The sequence below is a fragment of the Trachypithecus francoisi genome, unplaced genomic scaffold, assembly GCF_009764315.1.
Source record: "Trachypithecus francoisi isolate TF-2019V2 unplaced genomic scaffold, Tfra_2.0 Lachesis_group12, whole genome shotgun sequence".
Taxonomy (NCBI): Eukaryota; Metazoa; Chordata; class Mammalia; order Primates; family Cercopithecidae; genus Trachypithecus; species Trachypithecus francoisi.
The window spans coordinates 65,453,833-65,467,075 of NW_022681457.1; the positions used below are offsets into that span (position 1 = coordinate 65,453,833).

At 48.0% G+C, this 13,243-nt stretch overlaps 1 protein-coding gene across 4 annotated transcripts in view; it reads left to right on the forward strand.

The window, feature by feature from the left end:
- WDR62 (WD repeat domain 62) overlaps positions 1-13,243 on the forward strand; it is a 52,515-nt gene that overhangs the window by 20,397 nt on the left and 18,875 nt on the right. For all 4 annotated transcript variants that reach the window (XR_004440770.1, XR_004440771.1, XM_033225860.1 and 1 more), the window contains exons 10-13: positions 6,333-6,470; positions 7,974-8,152; positions 9,563-9,654; positions 11,370-11,495. Coding sequence is in view for 2 of the 4 variants with exons in the window: in XM_033225860.1 (XP_033081751.1) it covers positions 6,333-6,470; positions 7,974-8,152; positions 9,563-9,654; positions 11,370-11,495 (535 nt within the window). In the remaining 2 variants the exon portion in view is untranslated. The remainder of the gene's footprint in view (positions 1-6,332; positions 6,471-7,973; positions 8,153-9,562; positions 9,655-11,369; positions 11,496-13,243) is intronic.

Sequence of the window (13,243 nt, forward strand, 5' to 3'; positions counted from 1 at the left end):
GCGTCTATAGTTGCAGCTATTAGGCAGGGGCTTTGGCGGGGGGGCTGAAAATTTCTTACTGGGAATGTTTGTCCTAGAGGAATTGTGTTTTCAGTGGCCAGATTCAGGACCGTGACAAAGAACTTTGTCCATTTATTGAAGGTTGCAATATGGTGATATTCTAAGTCTATAATTTATTTTTATTAGTTGGACTACTTACATGAAGAGATATTTGCTCTCATCTGCCATTTGGTCACCCAGTGCTATACTTCATATAGGAAAGGCAGGAGAAATACTTGATTCTTTCCCTTTATATACCAATTTTCAAGATAATGAATTGGTTCCCTATCCTCTAAAGGTAACCAGTTTTATTTAATATCATTATAAACTCATATATATTTAAATATATCAGATATGTTTTAATCTATTGTAATTATTAACTTTATTGGAGCTCATATCATCCCATCTTTGGCCAGTAAGAGCCTCTTAACATTGGCTCCTGAGTCCTTTGGACATGACCCTAGTATTTCTTGATAGCCACCTTGCTGCCTGGGATGCCAATATGTTCCAGTCTCATCTTGTACCTTTCCTGTCCCATATCAGGAATCAACCATTTCTTGAAAAGACCATGTTTATTTTTTTGGGCTGGGTGCAGTGGCTCATGCCTGTAATCCCATCACTTTGGAAGGCTGAGGCAGGGGAATTACCTGACCCCAGGAGTTTGAGACCAACCTGGTCAACATGGTGAAACCTTGTCTCCATTAAATAACAAAAAATTAGCCGGGCATGGTGGTGGGCGCCTATAGTCCCAGCTACTCGGGAGGCTGAGTCATGAGAATCGCTTGAACCCGGGAGGCAGAGGTTGCAGTAAGCTGAGATCAAGCCACTGCACTCCAATCTGGGTGACAGAGTGAAGCCCTATCACAAAAAAAAAAAGAGAAAGAAAAGACCAGGTGTATTTTTTTAGTACAAATTGGGATTTCAGAATCATAAGTTGGGTGTTAGGGATGCTCATAGCTATTGGGTTGATGCTTCCAGAAGCCTAGTTCTTAAGGAGATAGGGGATGATGGAATTAGAATATCCCCATTAACTCATTTGCTTTTTCCCACATTTACATGCAACAGTCTGAGAACAGCTCTTCAATTCTGAAGACAGTTAAAACAATTGTATTGCATATGTTCTCTTTATTCTCTCTAATTTTTAAAATAGTTATACTATATTTACAGGATCTGAATATGTACCCATTATATACTATAGTCTCTCCCTTTTGACCCCTGTTTATTTTGGAATGGGGAATTATATATATATAGTGGTAAAATATACATGACATGAAATTTACCATTTCAACTATTTTAAAGTTACCATTTGGTGGCATTTAGTACACTTACAGTGTCATGCAGCCATCATTATTCTCTAGTTTCAGAACATTTTCATCACCCACCCACCCAAAAGAATCCTGTATCTGTTAAGCAGTCCTCCCCATTCCCCACTCCCCCATCCATGGAAATTACTAACCTGCTTCTGTCTTTATGGATTTGCCTGTTCTGAATCTTTTCTCTTTTCTTTTCTCTCCTTTCCTTCCTTCCTTTTTATTGAGACTGAGTCTCGCTCGCTCTGTCACCCAGGCCGGAGTGGTACAGTGGTGCAATCTCAGCTTACTGCAAGCTCCGCCTCCCAGGTTGACACCGTTCTCTGGCCTCAGCCTCCCGAGTAGCTGGGACTACAGGTGCCCGCCACCACGCCCAGCTAATTTTTTGTATTTTTAGTAGAGACGAGGTTTCACTGTGTTAGCCAGGTCTCGATCTCTTGACCTCGTGATCCGCCCATCTCGGCCTCCCAAAGTGCTGGGATTACAGGCGTGAGCCATCACGCCCAGCTCTTTCCTTTCTTTTCCTCTTTCTTTCTTTCTTTTTTTTTTTTGATGGAGTCTCGCTCTGTCACCCAGACTAGAATGCAGAGGCACAATCTCAGCTCCTGCAACCTCCACCTCCCGAGTTAAGCAATTCCCATGCCTCACTCTCTAGAGTAGCTGGGATTACAGGCATATGCCACCATGCCTGATGAATTTTTTGTATTTTAGTAGAGACAGGGTTTCACCGTGTTGCCCAGGCTGGTTTTGAACTCCTGAGCTCAGGTGATCCACCTACCTTGGCCTCCCAAAGTGCTAGGATTACAGGTGTGAGCCACCATGCCTGACCTGAATATTTTTTATAATTTTGAAATCATAGAATATGTGGGCTTTTCTGCCTGGCTTTCACTTAGCGTAATGTTTTCAAGATTTATCCATGTTGTAGCATGTGCCAGTACTTCATTCCTTTTTATGGCAGAATAGTATTTCATTGTATGGATAGAACACATTTTGTTCTCTGTTATCAGTTGACGGCCACTTGGGTTGTTTCTACCTTATGGCTATTGCGAATACCACTGCTATGAACGTATAAGTACAAGTTTTTTGTTTTTTGTTTTTTTTGAAATGGAATCTCACTCTGTCGCCCAGGCTGGAGTGCAGTGGCGTGATCTCCGCTCACTGCAACCTCAGGCTCCCAGGTTCAAGCGATTCTCCTGCCTCAGACTCCTGAGTAGCTGGGATTACAGACGCACCACCATGCCTGGCTAATTTTTTTTTTTTTTTTTTTTTTTTTTGAGACGGAGTCTCGCTCTGTCGCCCAGGCTGGAGTGCAGTGGCCGGATCTCAGCTCACTACAAGCTCTGCCTCCCGGGTTCACGCCATTCTCCCGCCTCAGCCTCCGAGTAGCTGGGACTACAGGCGCCCGCCACCGCGCCCGGCTAGTTTTTTGTATTTTTAGTAGAGACGGGGTTTCACCGTGTTAGCCAGGATGGTCTCGATCTCCTGACCTCGTGATCCGCCCGTCTCGGCCTCCCAAAGTGCTGGGATTACAGGCTTGAGCCATCGCGCCCGGCCTAATTTTTGTTTTTTTAATGGAGACAGGATTTTGCCATGTTGGCCAGGTTGGTCTCGAACTCCTCACCTCAAGTGATCTGCCCACCTCAGCCTCCCAAAGTGCAGGGATTACAGGCGTGAGCCACTGCACCTGACCTAGTTCTTTCTTTAAGTTACATCACTTTGTTTCTGAGTTTTTCTAGGTTGTTTTTCATATTTTGGATCATTTTTTAAATATCTTTTACCTTCTTTTGAAATAGTAGGCCGGGCGTGGTGGCTCATGCCGGTAATCCCAACACTTTGGGAGGTTGAGGCAGGTGGATCGCCTGAGGTCAGGAGTTTGAGACCAGCCTGGCCAACATGGCAAAACCCGGTCTCTACTAAAAATACAAAAAACTAGCTGGGTGTGGTGGCGGGCGCCTGTTAATCCCAGCTTCTTGGGGTGCTGAGGCAGGAGAATTGCTTGAACCCAGGAGGTGGAGGTTGCAGTGAGCCAAGATCGCGCCATTGCACTCCAGCCTGGGCGACAGGGCGAGACTCTGTTAAAAAAATAAATAAATAAATAAGTTATAGTTTTTATCTTTTTTGTGAAAATATGTTTCTGGTGTGCTTTTTTTCTTCTTCTTTTTTAAGAGTGACTGTTGGATTTGACCTTGGTCCTTTCCTATTGTCCATTTTTATGTGATACCAGTTTTTCTGAAATATTAGAATTTGGTGTGCTTCAGGACAGATTTTCCAACTTCACAAGAGAGAACTCTGTCTTCTGTTTTTTAATGGGGGTGGAGTGGCATGTTTTGTTTTGTTTCGTTTGTTTTCGAGAAAGAGTCTCACTCTTTTTTTTTTTTTTTTGAGGCAGAGTCTCACTCTGTCGCAGGGGCTGGAGTGCAGTGGCCGGATCTCAGCTCACTGCAAGCTCCGCCTCCCGGGTTTACGCCATTCTCCTGCCTCAGCCTCCCGAGTAGCTGGGACTACAGGCGCCCGCCACTTCGCCCGGCTAGTTTTTGTATTTTTAGTAGAGACGGGGTTTCACCGTGTTAGCCAGGATGGTCTCGATCTCCTGACCTCGTGATCCGCCCGTCTCGGCCTCCCAAAGTGCTGGGATTACAGGCTTGAGCCACCGTGCCCAGCCAAGAGTCTCACTCTTACCTAGGCTGGAGTGCAGTGGCATGATCACAGCTCACTGAAGCCTCAACCTCGTAGGCACAAGCAATCCTCCTGCCTCAGCCTCCCAAGTAGCTGGGACCACAGGCATGCGCTACCATGCCCGGCTAATTTTTTAGTTTTGGTAGAGATGGGGTCTCACTATGCTGCCCAGGCTTGTCTCAAACTTGGGCTCAAGCAGTCCTCCTGCCTCAGCCTCCCAAAGTGCTGGGATTATAGGCTTCTGTTATTTTTAATACTGTGTTAAAATATGGCAGCCTGCTTTCTGATAGTTCCTTTTTGTGGTCCTCTTTATCTGTTACGTCTCTCCATTAATCTGAATCTCCTCTTTATTTCTCCTGTCCCTGTTGTGATTGATCAGTTTTGTTTCAACTCTCAGCAGTTTCTCTTCAGTGTGGGGCTTTGTCCTGGAAGGGAGCCCTGGCAGTTCAGTTTTGAGAGTTCACAGGATCTTCTCCAGTCCCTTTAGGCCTTACCCCTTGCACTCAACTGCTGCTGGGGCAGATGAAACCCTCCCAGTTTCAGCTGCTGTCCAGTTTGGCCCAGTGTGCTTTCCAGTGAACACCTGTTGGCTACTTTGGAATTAGCCTGTTGCTGGGTCTGTCAGATGCCTCATTGCTTCTCTGTCTCCCACATGCATGCTGATATGTAGGTCTTGTGACTAGTGGTAGTTTGTCCCATTCACTTGTATTTTGGGGGTTATGGGAGTATTTTGTCACTGAGTTTTGCTATAAATGTTGTCTCTAGGTTTCGGTTTTGTCATCTGGTTGATGTTTTTCTTATGTCGAGATTTTGGGAAATTAAAAAAATTAATGCTGCTAGTATCGTCTTCCCAGTTCTCAATCTTCCATATTTTGAAATCTCTTTATATGGTGGCTGTTTGTCCTTCTCAGCTTCATTCTAAACATCTTTAGTTCTGTCTTTCAGTTCACTTAATTTTCTCTTCAATTGTGTCTAATCTTTAGTTTTTAATATGTTTTTATTTTTATTTATTTGTTTATTTTTGAGACGGAGTCTCGCTCTGCTGCCCAGGCTGGAGTGCAGTGGTGTGATCTTGACTCACTGCAAGCTTCATCTCCTGGGTTCACAATATTCTCCTGCCTCAGCGTCCCGAGTAGCTGGGACTACAGGCGCCTGCACCATGCCCAGCTAATTTTTTGTATTTTTTTTTAGTAGAGATGGAGTTTCACCGTGTTAAGTCAGGATGGTCTTGATCTGACCTCGTGATCTGCCCACCTTGGCCTCCCAAAGTGCTGGGATTACAGGCATGAGCCACCATGCCTGGCCTATTTTTTATTTTTTTATTTTTATTTTTTTGAGACGGAGCTTCACTCTTGTTGCCCAGCCTGGAGTGCAATGGCATGATCTCGGTTCACTGCAACCTCTACCTCCCAGGTTCAAGCAATTCTCCTGCCTCAGCCTCCCGAGTAGCTGGGATTACAGGCATGCACCACCATGCCCGGCTAATTTTGTATTTTTAGTAGAGATGGGGTTTAGTAGAGACGCTGGGGAAACCAGCGTCTGGGGAGCTGGTCTCGAACTCCTGACCTCAGGGGATCTGCCCGCCTCAGCCTCCCAAAGTGCTGGGATTACAGGCATGAGTCACTGCGCCTGGACAATATGTTTTTATTATTCATTTCTAGAAGCAGTTCTGTTTGGTTCTTTTTCAGCCCTGCTTGGTTAATCTTTATAATTTCTGGTTGGCTGCATACTTTTAATCTTGTCAAAATTATCTTTTAGTTCGTCAAACATACTGATCATAGTCATTTTGTATTCTGTCTGATAATTCCAATTTGGGTTTTTTATTTTGTTTTTGGTTTGTCTGTCTGTTTGTTTGGTGACACAGTCTCATATGTTGGCTAGACTGGACTTGAACTGCTGGTCTCAAGTAATCCTCCTGCCTCAGCCTCCCAAGTAGTTGGGACTACAGGCATGTGCCACCTCCCTTGATTTAATAATTCCAGTATTTGAAGTCTTGCTAGACTCTGTTGCTTCTGCTACTTCTTGCACATGGTACATTGTTTTCTTTTGTGTTTAGTGATGTTTGAGTTCCACATTTCTCTTGAAAGTTTATATGAGGGTATGTGTTAAGGCCTAGACTGAAGGTGGGACATGGACGATATATGGTAACATTTTGTATCCTTTTTTTTCCCTTATTTTTAGCATAGAAGGTATTGCACTATACCTGTTTATCTTTAACTTGCTTTTTTTTTTTCCCCATGAAAATGCAACAGTAAGTCATAGTGCTGTCATTGAGTCATCCTTTGCCTTGTCCTCTGGGAACTGTAGGTGTATCCTGAGTTTGAAGACCAGAGAGCTTGTTTGCCATCAGGATCCTTTCTGACTTGTTCTTCAGACAACACCATTCGCTTCTGGAACTTGGACAGCAGCCGTGATTCTCACTGGCACAAAAACATCTTCAGCAATGTGAGTGGCTTCCTTTGTGAACCATCTTTCAGGAGGAACAATACTGTAAGCTTGAATGTAGAGGCAGGAAGGAGTCTGATGGACCTGAAATGTTAGGTTCCACTAGGGCAAGAGCCGGCAACCAAGGCGAGTCCCTCTCTGCATCGCTTCCTCTTGTTTCTCTTTCTCCTGCTCCCTCTCTGAGGTGGCAGAGTCTATCCTCTCTGATTCTTTGCCAGCGGGCTCCTGCTCTGCAGATGTGTGGACATGGCCACTCCCGGCAGCCCAACATACCCAGCAGAGGTGAAATTGCTTCCTAAGTCTTCAGATGGAATTCCCTGGGAGAGCACCTGATGAGCCAGGCCATTCCAGGGCTCCCCCGTCCATTGGCTGCCACACAGTGAGGCCTCAGCGGGGTGCAGGCAGAATGCTGGCGAGAGCCATGATGGGAGGCTGGGAAGAAGAGTTTGCTGAAGAAATTTTGGTTAGTATTGTGAGGCCAGTGAGAGGGCGTCTCTGGGGAGCTGAGACCTGAGTCATGCATTCATTTATTCTGCGGACACTTATTAAGGTCCATGCCAGGTGCTTTGCTACATGCTAGGGACACAACAGCGATTAAGACTCTTCTGCCCTGTGGCACACACAATCTAGTGAGGGCAGGCAGTGAACTGACAACCATCTACGTTATGCACAATCACAAGTGCAACAAGCACCATGAAGGAAAATGTGCAGGGTGCTAGTAGGACATAGAGCAGCAGCGTGTGAACTTATCTGGGACATCCAGAGCAGTTTCCCATGGAAGGGACAGCTAAGTTGAGATTGGGAAGAGTAAAGAGGGAAGGGGAGAGAGTCTATACTTAGGGAATAGCCTGTATGAAGGCCCTGGAGTGGGAAACAGCTGGGTGAGTTGGAAAACCTGAAAGAGGCCAGTGCGATTGGAACTAAAAAGACCCTTGATGCAGGAGGCTGTAGCAGGTGCCCCACAGGTACACCTTTATTACTCCCCTCATTCCCCACCCAGTGCTACTATCGTCGTCTCTGTACCTGTGATATACATGCTGTTTTTGACTGCACACAATAGAAAAACTCAAGAGGTAAAAGTTAGGTTTCTGATTCATAAAAGTAGTCTGGAGGTAACCAGTTTAGACTGTTCTGCAGGAAGCCCTTAGGGATCCAAGGGCCTTCCAGCTCTCTACTCTGTCATTTGAGGGAGTAGGCTATGTCCTCATGACCCAGTGTGGCTATGGGGGCTCCTGCTATCATATCCGAGTTCCAGGCTGCAGGATGGAGAAAAGACAGCAGAAGAATACGTGCTTGCTTTATATTTAATTGTTCAGAATTTATTCACATATTCTTATCTAGCTGCAGGGGAGGCAAGGAAATAATTATTCTGATTGGTGAAACTCCCAGCTCAAAATTAGAGTTGTATTACTAACGAAGAAGAGACTGGCTATGAAGGGACACGATTTCAGAGGTACTTCCGAGCTGCTTGTGGTGCTGACCTCAGCCCTGTCCTTCCTGCAGACCCTGCTGAAGGTCGTGTATGTGGAGAATGACATCCAGCACCTGCAGGACATGTCACACTTCCCAGACCGGGGGAGCGAGAATGGGACGCCCATGGACGTGAAAGCCGGGGTGCGGGTCATGCAGGTCAGTCCTGACGGCCAGCATTTGGCTTCAGGCGACCGAAGTGGAAATTTGAGGCAAGTGGGCCCTGGCAGTGTCCATTGTACACTTCCCAGCTCCAGCTCGGGTTCTCAGGGCAGTGGGCAGGAGCCCTGGCCTTGGCATCTCCTGCTGCCCATTGGGAATGAGGGGCTGTGAATAGTAATCCCATAAACAGCCCCCATTGGCAACTTAAGCTCAGAAGAGGCTTCCAGAAGGGCTGAGAGCAGAGTAACTACCAGGACCTCAGCAGCTGGGGTGTGCAGACTTTGCCTACAGAGTGCACAGGCAAGCTCACATGACTCTAGGGCAGAGTGACACTTTCACCAGCCACATGGTACCAATGCTGAACTGTCAGCAAAGATGCCAGCTGGAAGAGGGTCCTGGTGGCCCTGGGAGAGGGGCTAGGAGGGTGGGATAGCTGAGAGTTCAGGCTGCTTATGTGCCCTGTTGAAGATTGGCAAGATGTTACCAACCCAGTAGGTGCTAGTGGAACATAGGCCCTGTCTCTGGGACCAGGTTTAAGATGACAAATGACTGCTGTGACCACTTGGATGTTGGAGCCACTAGGGAATGGAAGAGGGTTGGGGGGAACTAGAGGGGACATAAAGAGGCAGCAGCCACCAGGCAGCCCCAGGAGAGTAGGCTACAAGTTACCACATCTTCCTGCTGTCAAGAAGAGCAGAAAGTGCTGATTTTTTTTCTGTGAAATTCTATAATATTTAAATATTGACACCTGTTTTGATATCAGTCACTGTATGAGGCCAGCTCAGTGTGTCAGTGAGCTGCTCTCATTGACACAGCACTGTCCAGAGGGGCACAACAGTACCAAGAGCTAACATGGGGATAGTGCTCTTCCCCCTTGCTGGACGCGGGCCTGAGCACTGTGTTAACTGATTTAATCCTCTCACTGACCCTCTGATGTAAGTGATGTTATTGGCACAAGGTGTCTGGACTAAGATCACGCAGGTAGAATGGAGAAACTGGGATGACTTGATGACTGATTTCTTTTGAGGAGAATGAGGAAAGTCTAGATTTGAGACTCTTAACAATGAGAGACTGGAATCAGATGTTCTCATCCGTAGCTCCTATCCTGACCTATGACCTCTGGCCCCTAATCCCTGGCCCCTGCCACACCCCAGGAACCACCTCTGATGCAGCCTTGTGTAAACGCCTGTCACCCTAGAGGACTGTCCTAGATCCCTGGGGCTATGTTCTGGCGCATGCACCACAAGGGACTGCTGCCTGCTGAGGTGCTCCCTGGCTCAACACAGCTCCCTTTACGATGGCAGATTTCTAAATGAGAAAAGTGATTGTACATCTCTAGAGTATTTGGCCATGATAAGGGGCTCTCATGTTGCCAGCCTGGCCATTCTGACCTGTTCTAGAAGTGGGAGAGTGCATGGGGCTGGGGTCTGGGGCTTCAGCGGGCGGTGTGTGTCTCGTAGGATCCACGAGCTGCACTTCATGGACGAGCTGGTCAAGGTGGAGGCCCATGATGCTGAGGTGCTGTGCCTGGAGTACTCCAAGCCAGAGACAGGTGAGCCCACAGCAGGAGTGGAATGGGGGTCTGGCAGGGAGGCAACCCCCTTGGCAAGGCCACAGAAAGGGGTAGTTAGTGTCTGGTGGGACTGTGGATGACAGCTGGGAGTCTTGTGTTCGATAAGGGCCCCTGTAACTAGACCCTGAGACCAGAGTGGCTGGGACTCCAGAACGCAAGACACTCGCAGGCAGGACTCAGCTTGACTTGCCTGCTGCTGGTGCCAGCACCCAAGCCAAAGGGGTGGATGTGTGAATGAGTGAATTGTGAATGAGCTCATCTTCTACTGAAGAAGATAGATTGATTGTTAGGCATTATTTTCAAAAAGTTTGAAGCCTATAGAAATATTGGGAGAATATTATAATGAATACCCTATAGGCTTCACCCAAATTCCTCATTTTTTTTTTTTTTTTTTTTTTTTTGAGATGGACTCTGTCACCCAGGCTAGAGGGAAGTGGCGCCATCTCTGCTGACTGCAACCTCCACCTCCCGGTTCAAGTGATTTTCATGCCTCAGTCTCCCAAGTAGCTGGGATTACAGGCACCTGCCACCATGCCTGGCCAATTTTTATATTTTTAGTAGAGATGGGGTTTCAGCACCATGCTGGCCAGGCTGGTCTCCAACTCCTGACCTCAGGTGATCCGCCTGCCTTGGCCTCCCAAAGTGCTGGGATTACAGGCGTGAGCAACCACACCCGGCTTTTTTTTTTTTTTTTTTTTGAGACAAGAGTCTCGCTCTGTCACCCAGGCTGGAGAGCAATGGCACCATCTCGGCTCACTGCAACTTCCGCCTCTCAGGTTCAAGTGATTCTCCTGCCTCAGCCTCTCGAGAGTAGCTGGGATTACAGGCACGCCCCCTTCACACCTGGCTAATTTTTGTATTTTTAGTAGAGACGGGGTTTCACCATATTAGCCAGGCTGGTCTCGAACTCCTAACCTCAGGTGATCCACCCGCTTTGGCCTCCCAAAATGCTGGGATTACAAGTGTGAACACCACGTCTGGCTCCTCAAGACTTTTTCTAGGCTGGGCACGGTGGCTCATACCTATAATCCCAGCACTTTGGGAGTTATGGAGATGGTAGAGTTATATCTTGATGTGATTTTGCCCATGCTCTTCTTTCGTTCTCCCATCCCCCATGCCGTGTGCCCTACCAGCTTATCTTTAAACATCTCTTCACTCGGTTCGCCTCTCCTGATCTCCCCTCTGCCTCAGGTCATGTTGTTAGGCCTCAGACATAGCAAGTGACCAGAGTAGGGAAGGCTGGTGGCAGATGGGAGTCTGGCCACAGGCAGTCAATAGGACCTGAACAAGGCCCAGGTAGCCAGACCTCAGAGGGTGAGAGGACATTGGTTTTGGAAGAGGCTGAGAGGTTGCCAGGGCTTTACCCAGCACGCCAAGGAGTCGGACCCAGCAGGCAAGAGCACTGGGCTCTGCTGGAGTGTCTGCTGTGGACCCTGGAGGAGCATCCATGCGCCCATTGAGACTCACCCTCCTGTGCTGGTGGTGAGGAGGTGAAATGCCAGGATGTGGGGGCTCTGGGAAAGACCACACAGAGCTGAGGGAGTGGCCCTTGCCAGGCTTGAGCCAAATTGGCTACAGTTGAAGAACCAAAGACCCCTTCTCCAAGGACTGGGCAGCTTGGTCACACTGCCCTTCTGGGAGGCCAGGGCACCCACGCAGCCTTCAGGAACCAGTCTTATTCTCTCCTCTCACAGGGCTAACCTTGCTGGCCTCAGCCAGTCGGGACCGGCTGATCCATGTGCTGAATGTGGAGAAGAACTACAACCTGGAGCAGACGCTGGATGACCACTCCTCCTCCATCACTGCCATCAAGTTCGCTGGTGAGCCCCTTCCTTCCTGCTCCCTGCGCCTTGCTGGCTACCCTGCTAAAAAAGGATTCATTCTTTCAACTCTCCTGTAAAATATATATCCAAACAAGTGAATACAGTATCTGTGTATAGTCTAAAGAATAATGGCTGGAGCCAGGTGCAGTGGCTCACGCCTGTAATTCCAATACTTTGGGAGGCCAAGGAAGGTGGATCACCTGGTGTCAGGAGTTTGGGACCAGCCTAGACAACATGGTGAAACCCCGTCTCTACTAAAAATACAAAAACTTGCTGGATGTGGTGGTGTTTCTGTAATCCTAGCTACTCAGGTGGCTGAGGTGGGAGAATTGCTTGAACCTGGGAGGTGGAGGCTGCAGTGAGCTCAGTTCATACAACTGCACTTCAGCCTAGGCAACAGAGTGAGACCCCGTCCCAAAAAAAAAAAAAAAGAATAATGGCCAGGTGCCATGGCTCACGCCTGTAATCTCAGCACTTTGGGAGGCCAAGGCAAGTAGATCATGAGGTCAGGAGTTTGAGACTAGTCTGGCCAACATAGTGAAACCCCGTCTCTACTAAAAATACAAAAAAATTAGCCAGGCATGGTGGTGTGCGCCTGTAATCCCAGCTACTCGGGAGGCTGAGGCAGGAGAATTATGTGAATCTGGGAGGCGGAGCTTGCAGCGAGCTGAGATTGCGCCAGTGATTGCACTCCAGCTTGGGTGGCAATGCGAGACTTTGTCTCAAAAAGAAAAAAAAAAGGCCGGGCGCGGTGGCTCAAGCCTGTAATCCTAGCACTTTGGGAGGCCGAGACGGGAGGATCACAAGGTCAGGAGATCGAGACCACCCTGGCTAATACGGTGAAACCCCATCTCTACTAAAGAATACAAAAAACTGGTGGCTCAAGCCTGTAATCCCAGCACTTTGGGAGGCCGAGACGGGTGGATCACGAGGTCAGGAGATCGAGACCATCCTGGCTAACACGGTGAAACCCTGTCTCTACTAAAAAATACAAAAAACTAGCCGGGCGACGTGGCGGGCGCCTGTAGTCCCAGCTACTTGGGAGGCGGAGGCAGGAGAATGGCGTAAACCTGGGAGGCGGAGCTTGCAGTGAGCTGAGATCCGGCCACCGCACTCCAGCCTGGGCGACAGAGCCAGACTCCGTCTCAAAAAAAAGAGGAAGAAGAATATAGGCCAGGCGTGGTGGCTCACACTTGTCATCCCAGCACTTTCGAAGGCTGAGGCAGGCAGATCACCTGAGGCCAGGAGTTTGAGACCAGCCTGGCCAACATAGTGAAACTCCGTCTCTACTAAAAATTCAAAAAAAGTAACTTGGCACAGTGGTGCACGCCTGTAATCCCAGCTACTTGGGAGGCTGAGGCAGAAGAATAGCCTGAACCCGGGAGGCCGAGGTTGCAGTGAGCCAAAATTGTGACACTGCACTCCAGCCTGGGTGACAGAGCAAGACTCTGTCTCAAAAAAAAAAAGCCAGTGAGTATCCAGTTCACAGTTCTTAGGAGCGAGGTTTGAACTGGGACATTGTTGATAGCAGAGACTATTCTAATTGCTCATGGTCGTAATATTGTTAAATACGGTACTTAGATTCACCACATGCAGGTTAAAAAGTAGAACATTACCAGAGGCTTGCAGGCCTTCTCTGGGTCCCTCCCGGGTTACGCTTCCTCACTTATATGGGGCTCACTCCCTTCTGTAAGCCAACGACTCCTCCTTGAGCAACATCTGATACTTATATGTCAGGCCTGGAC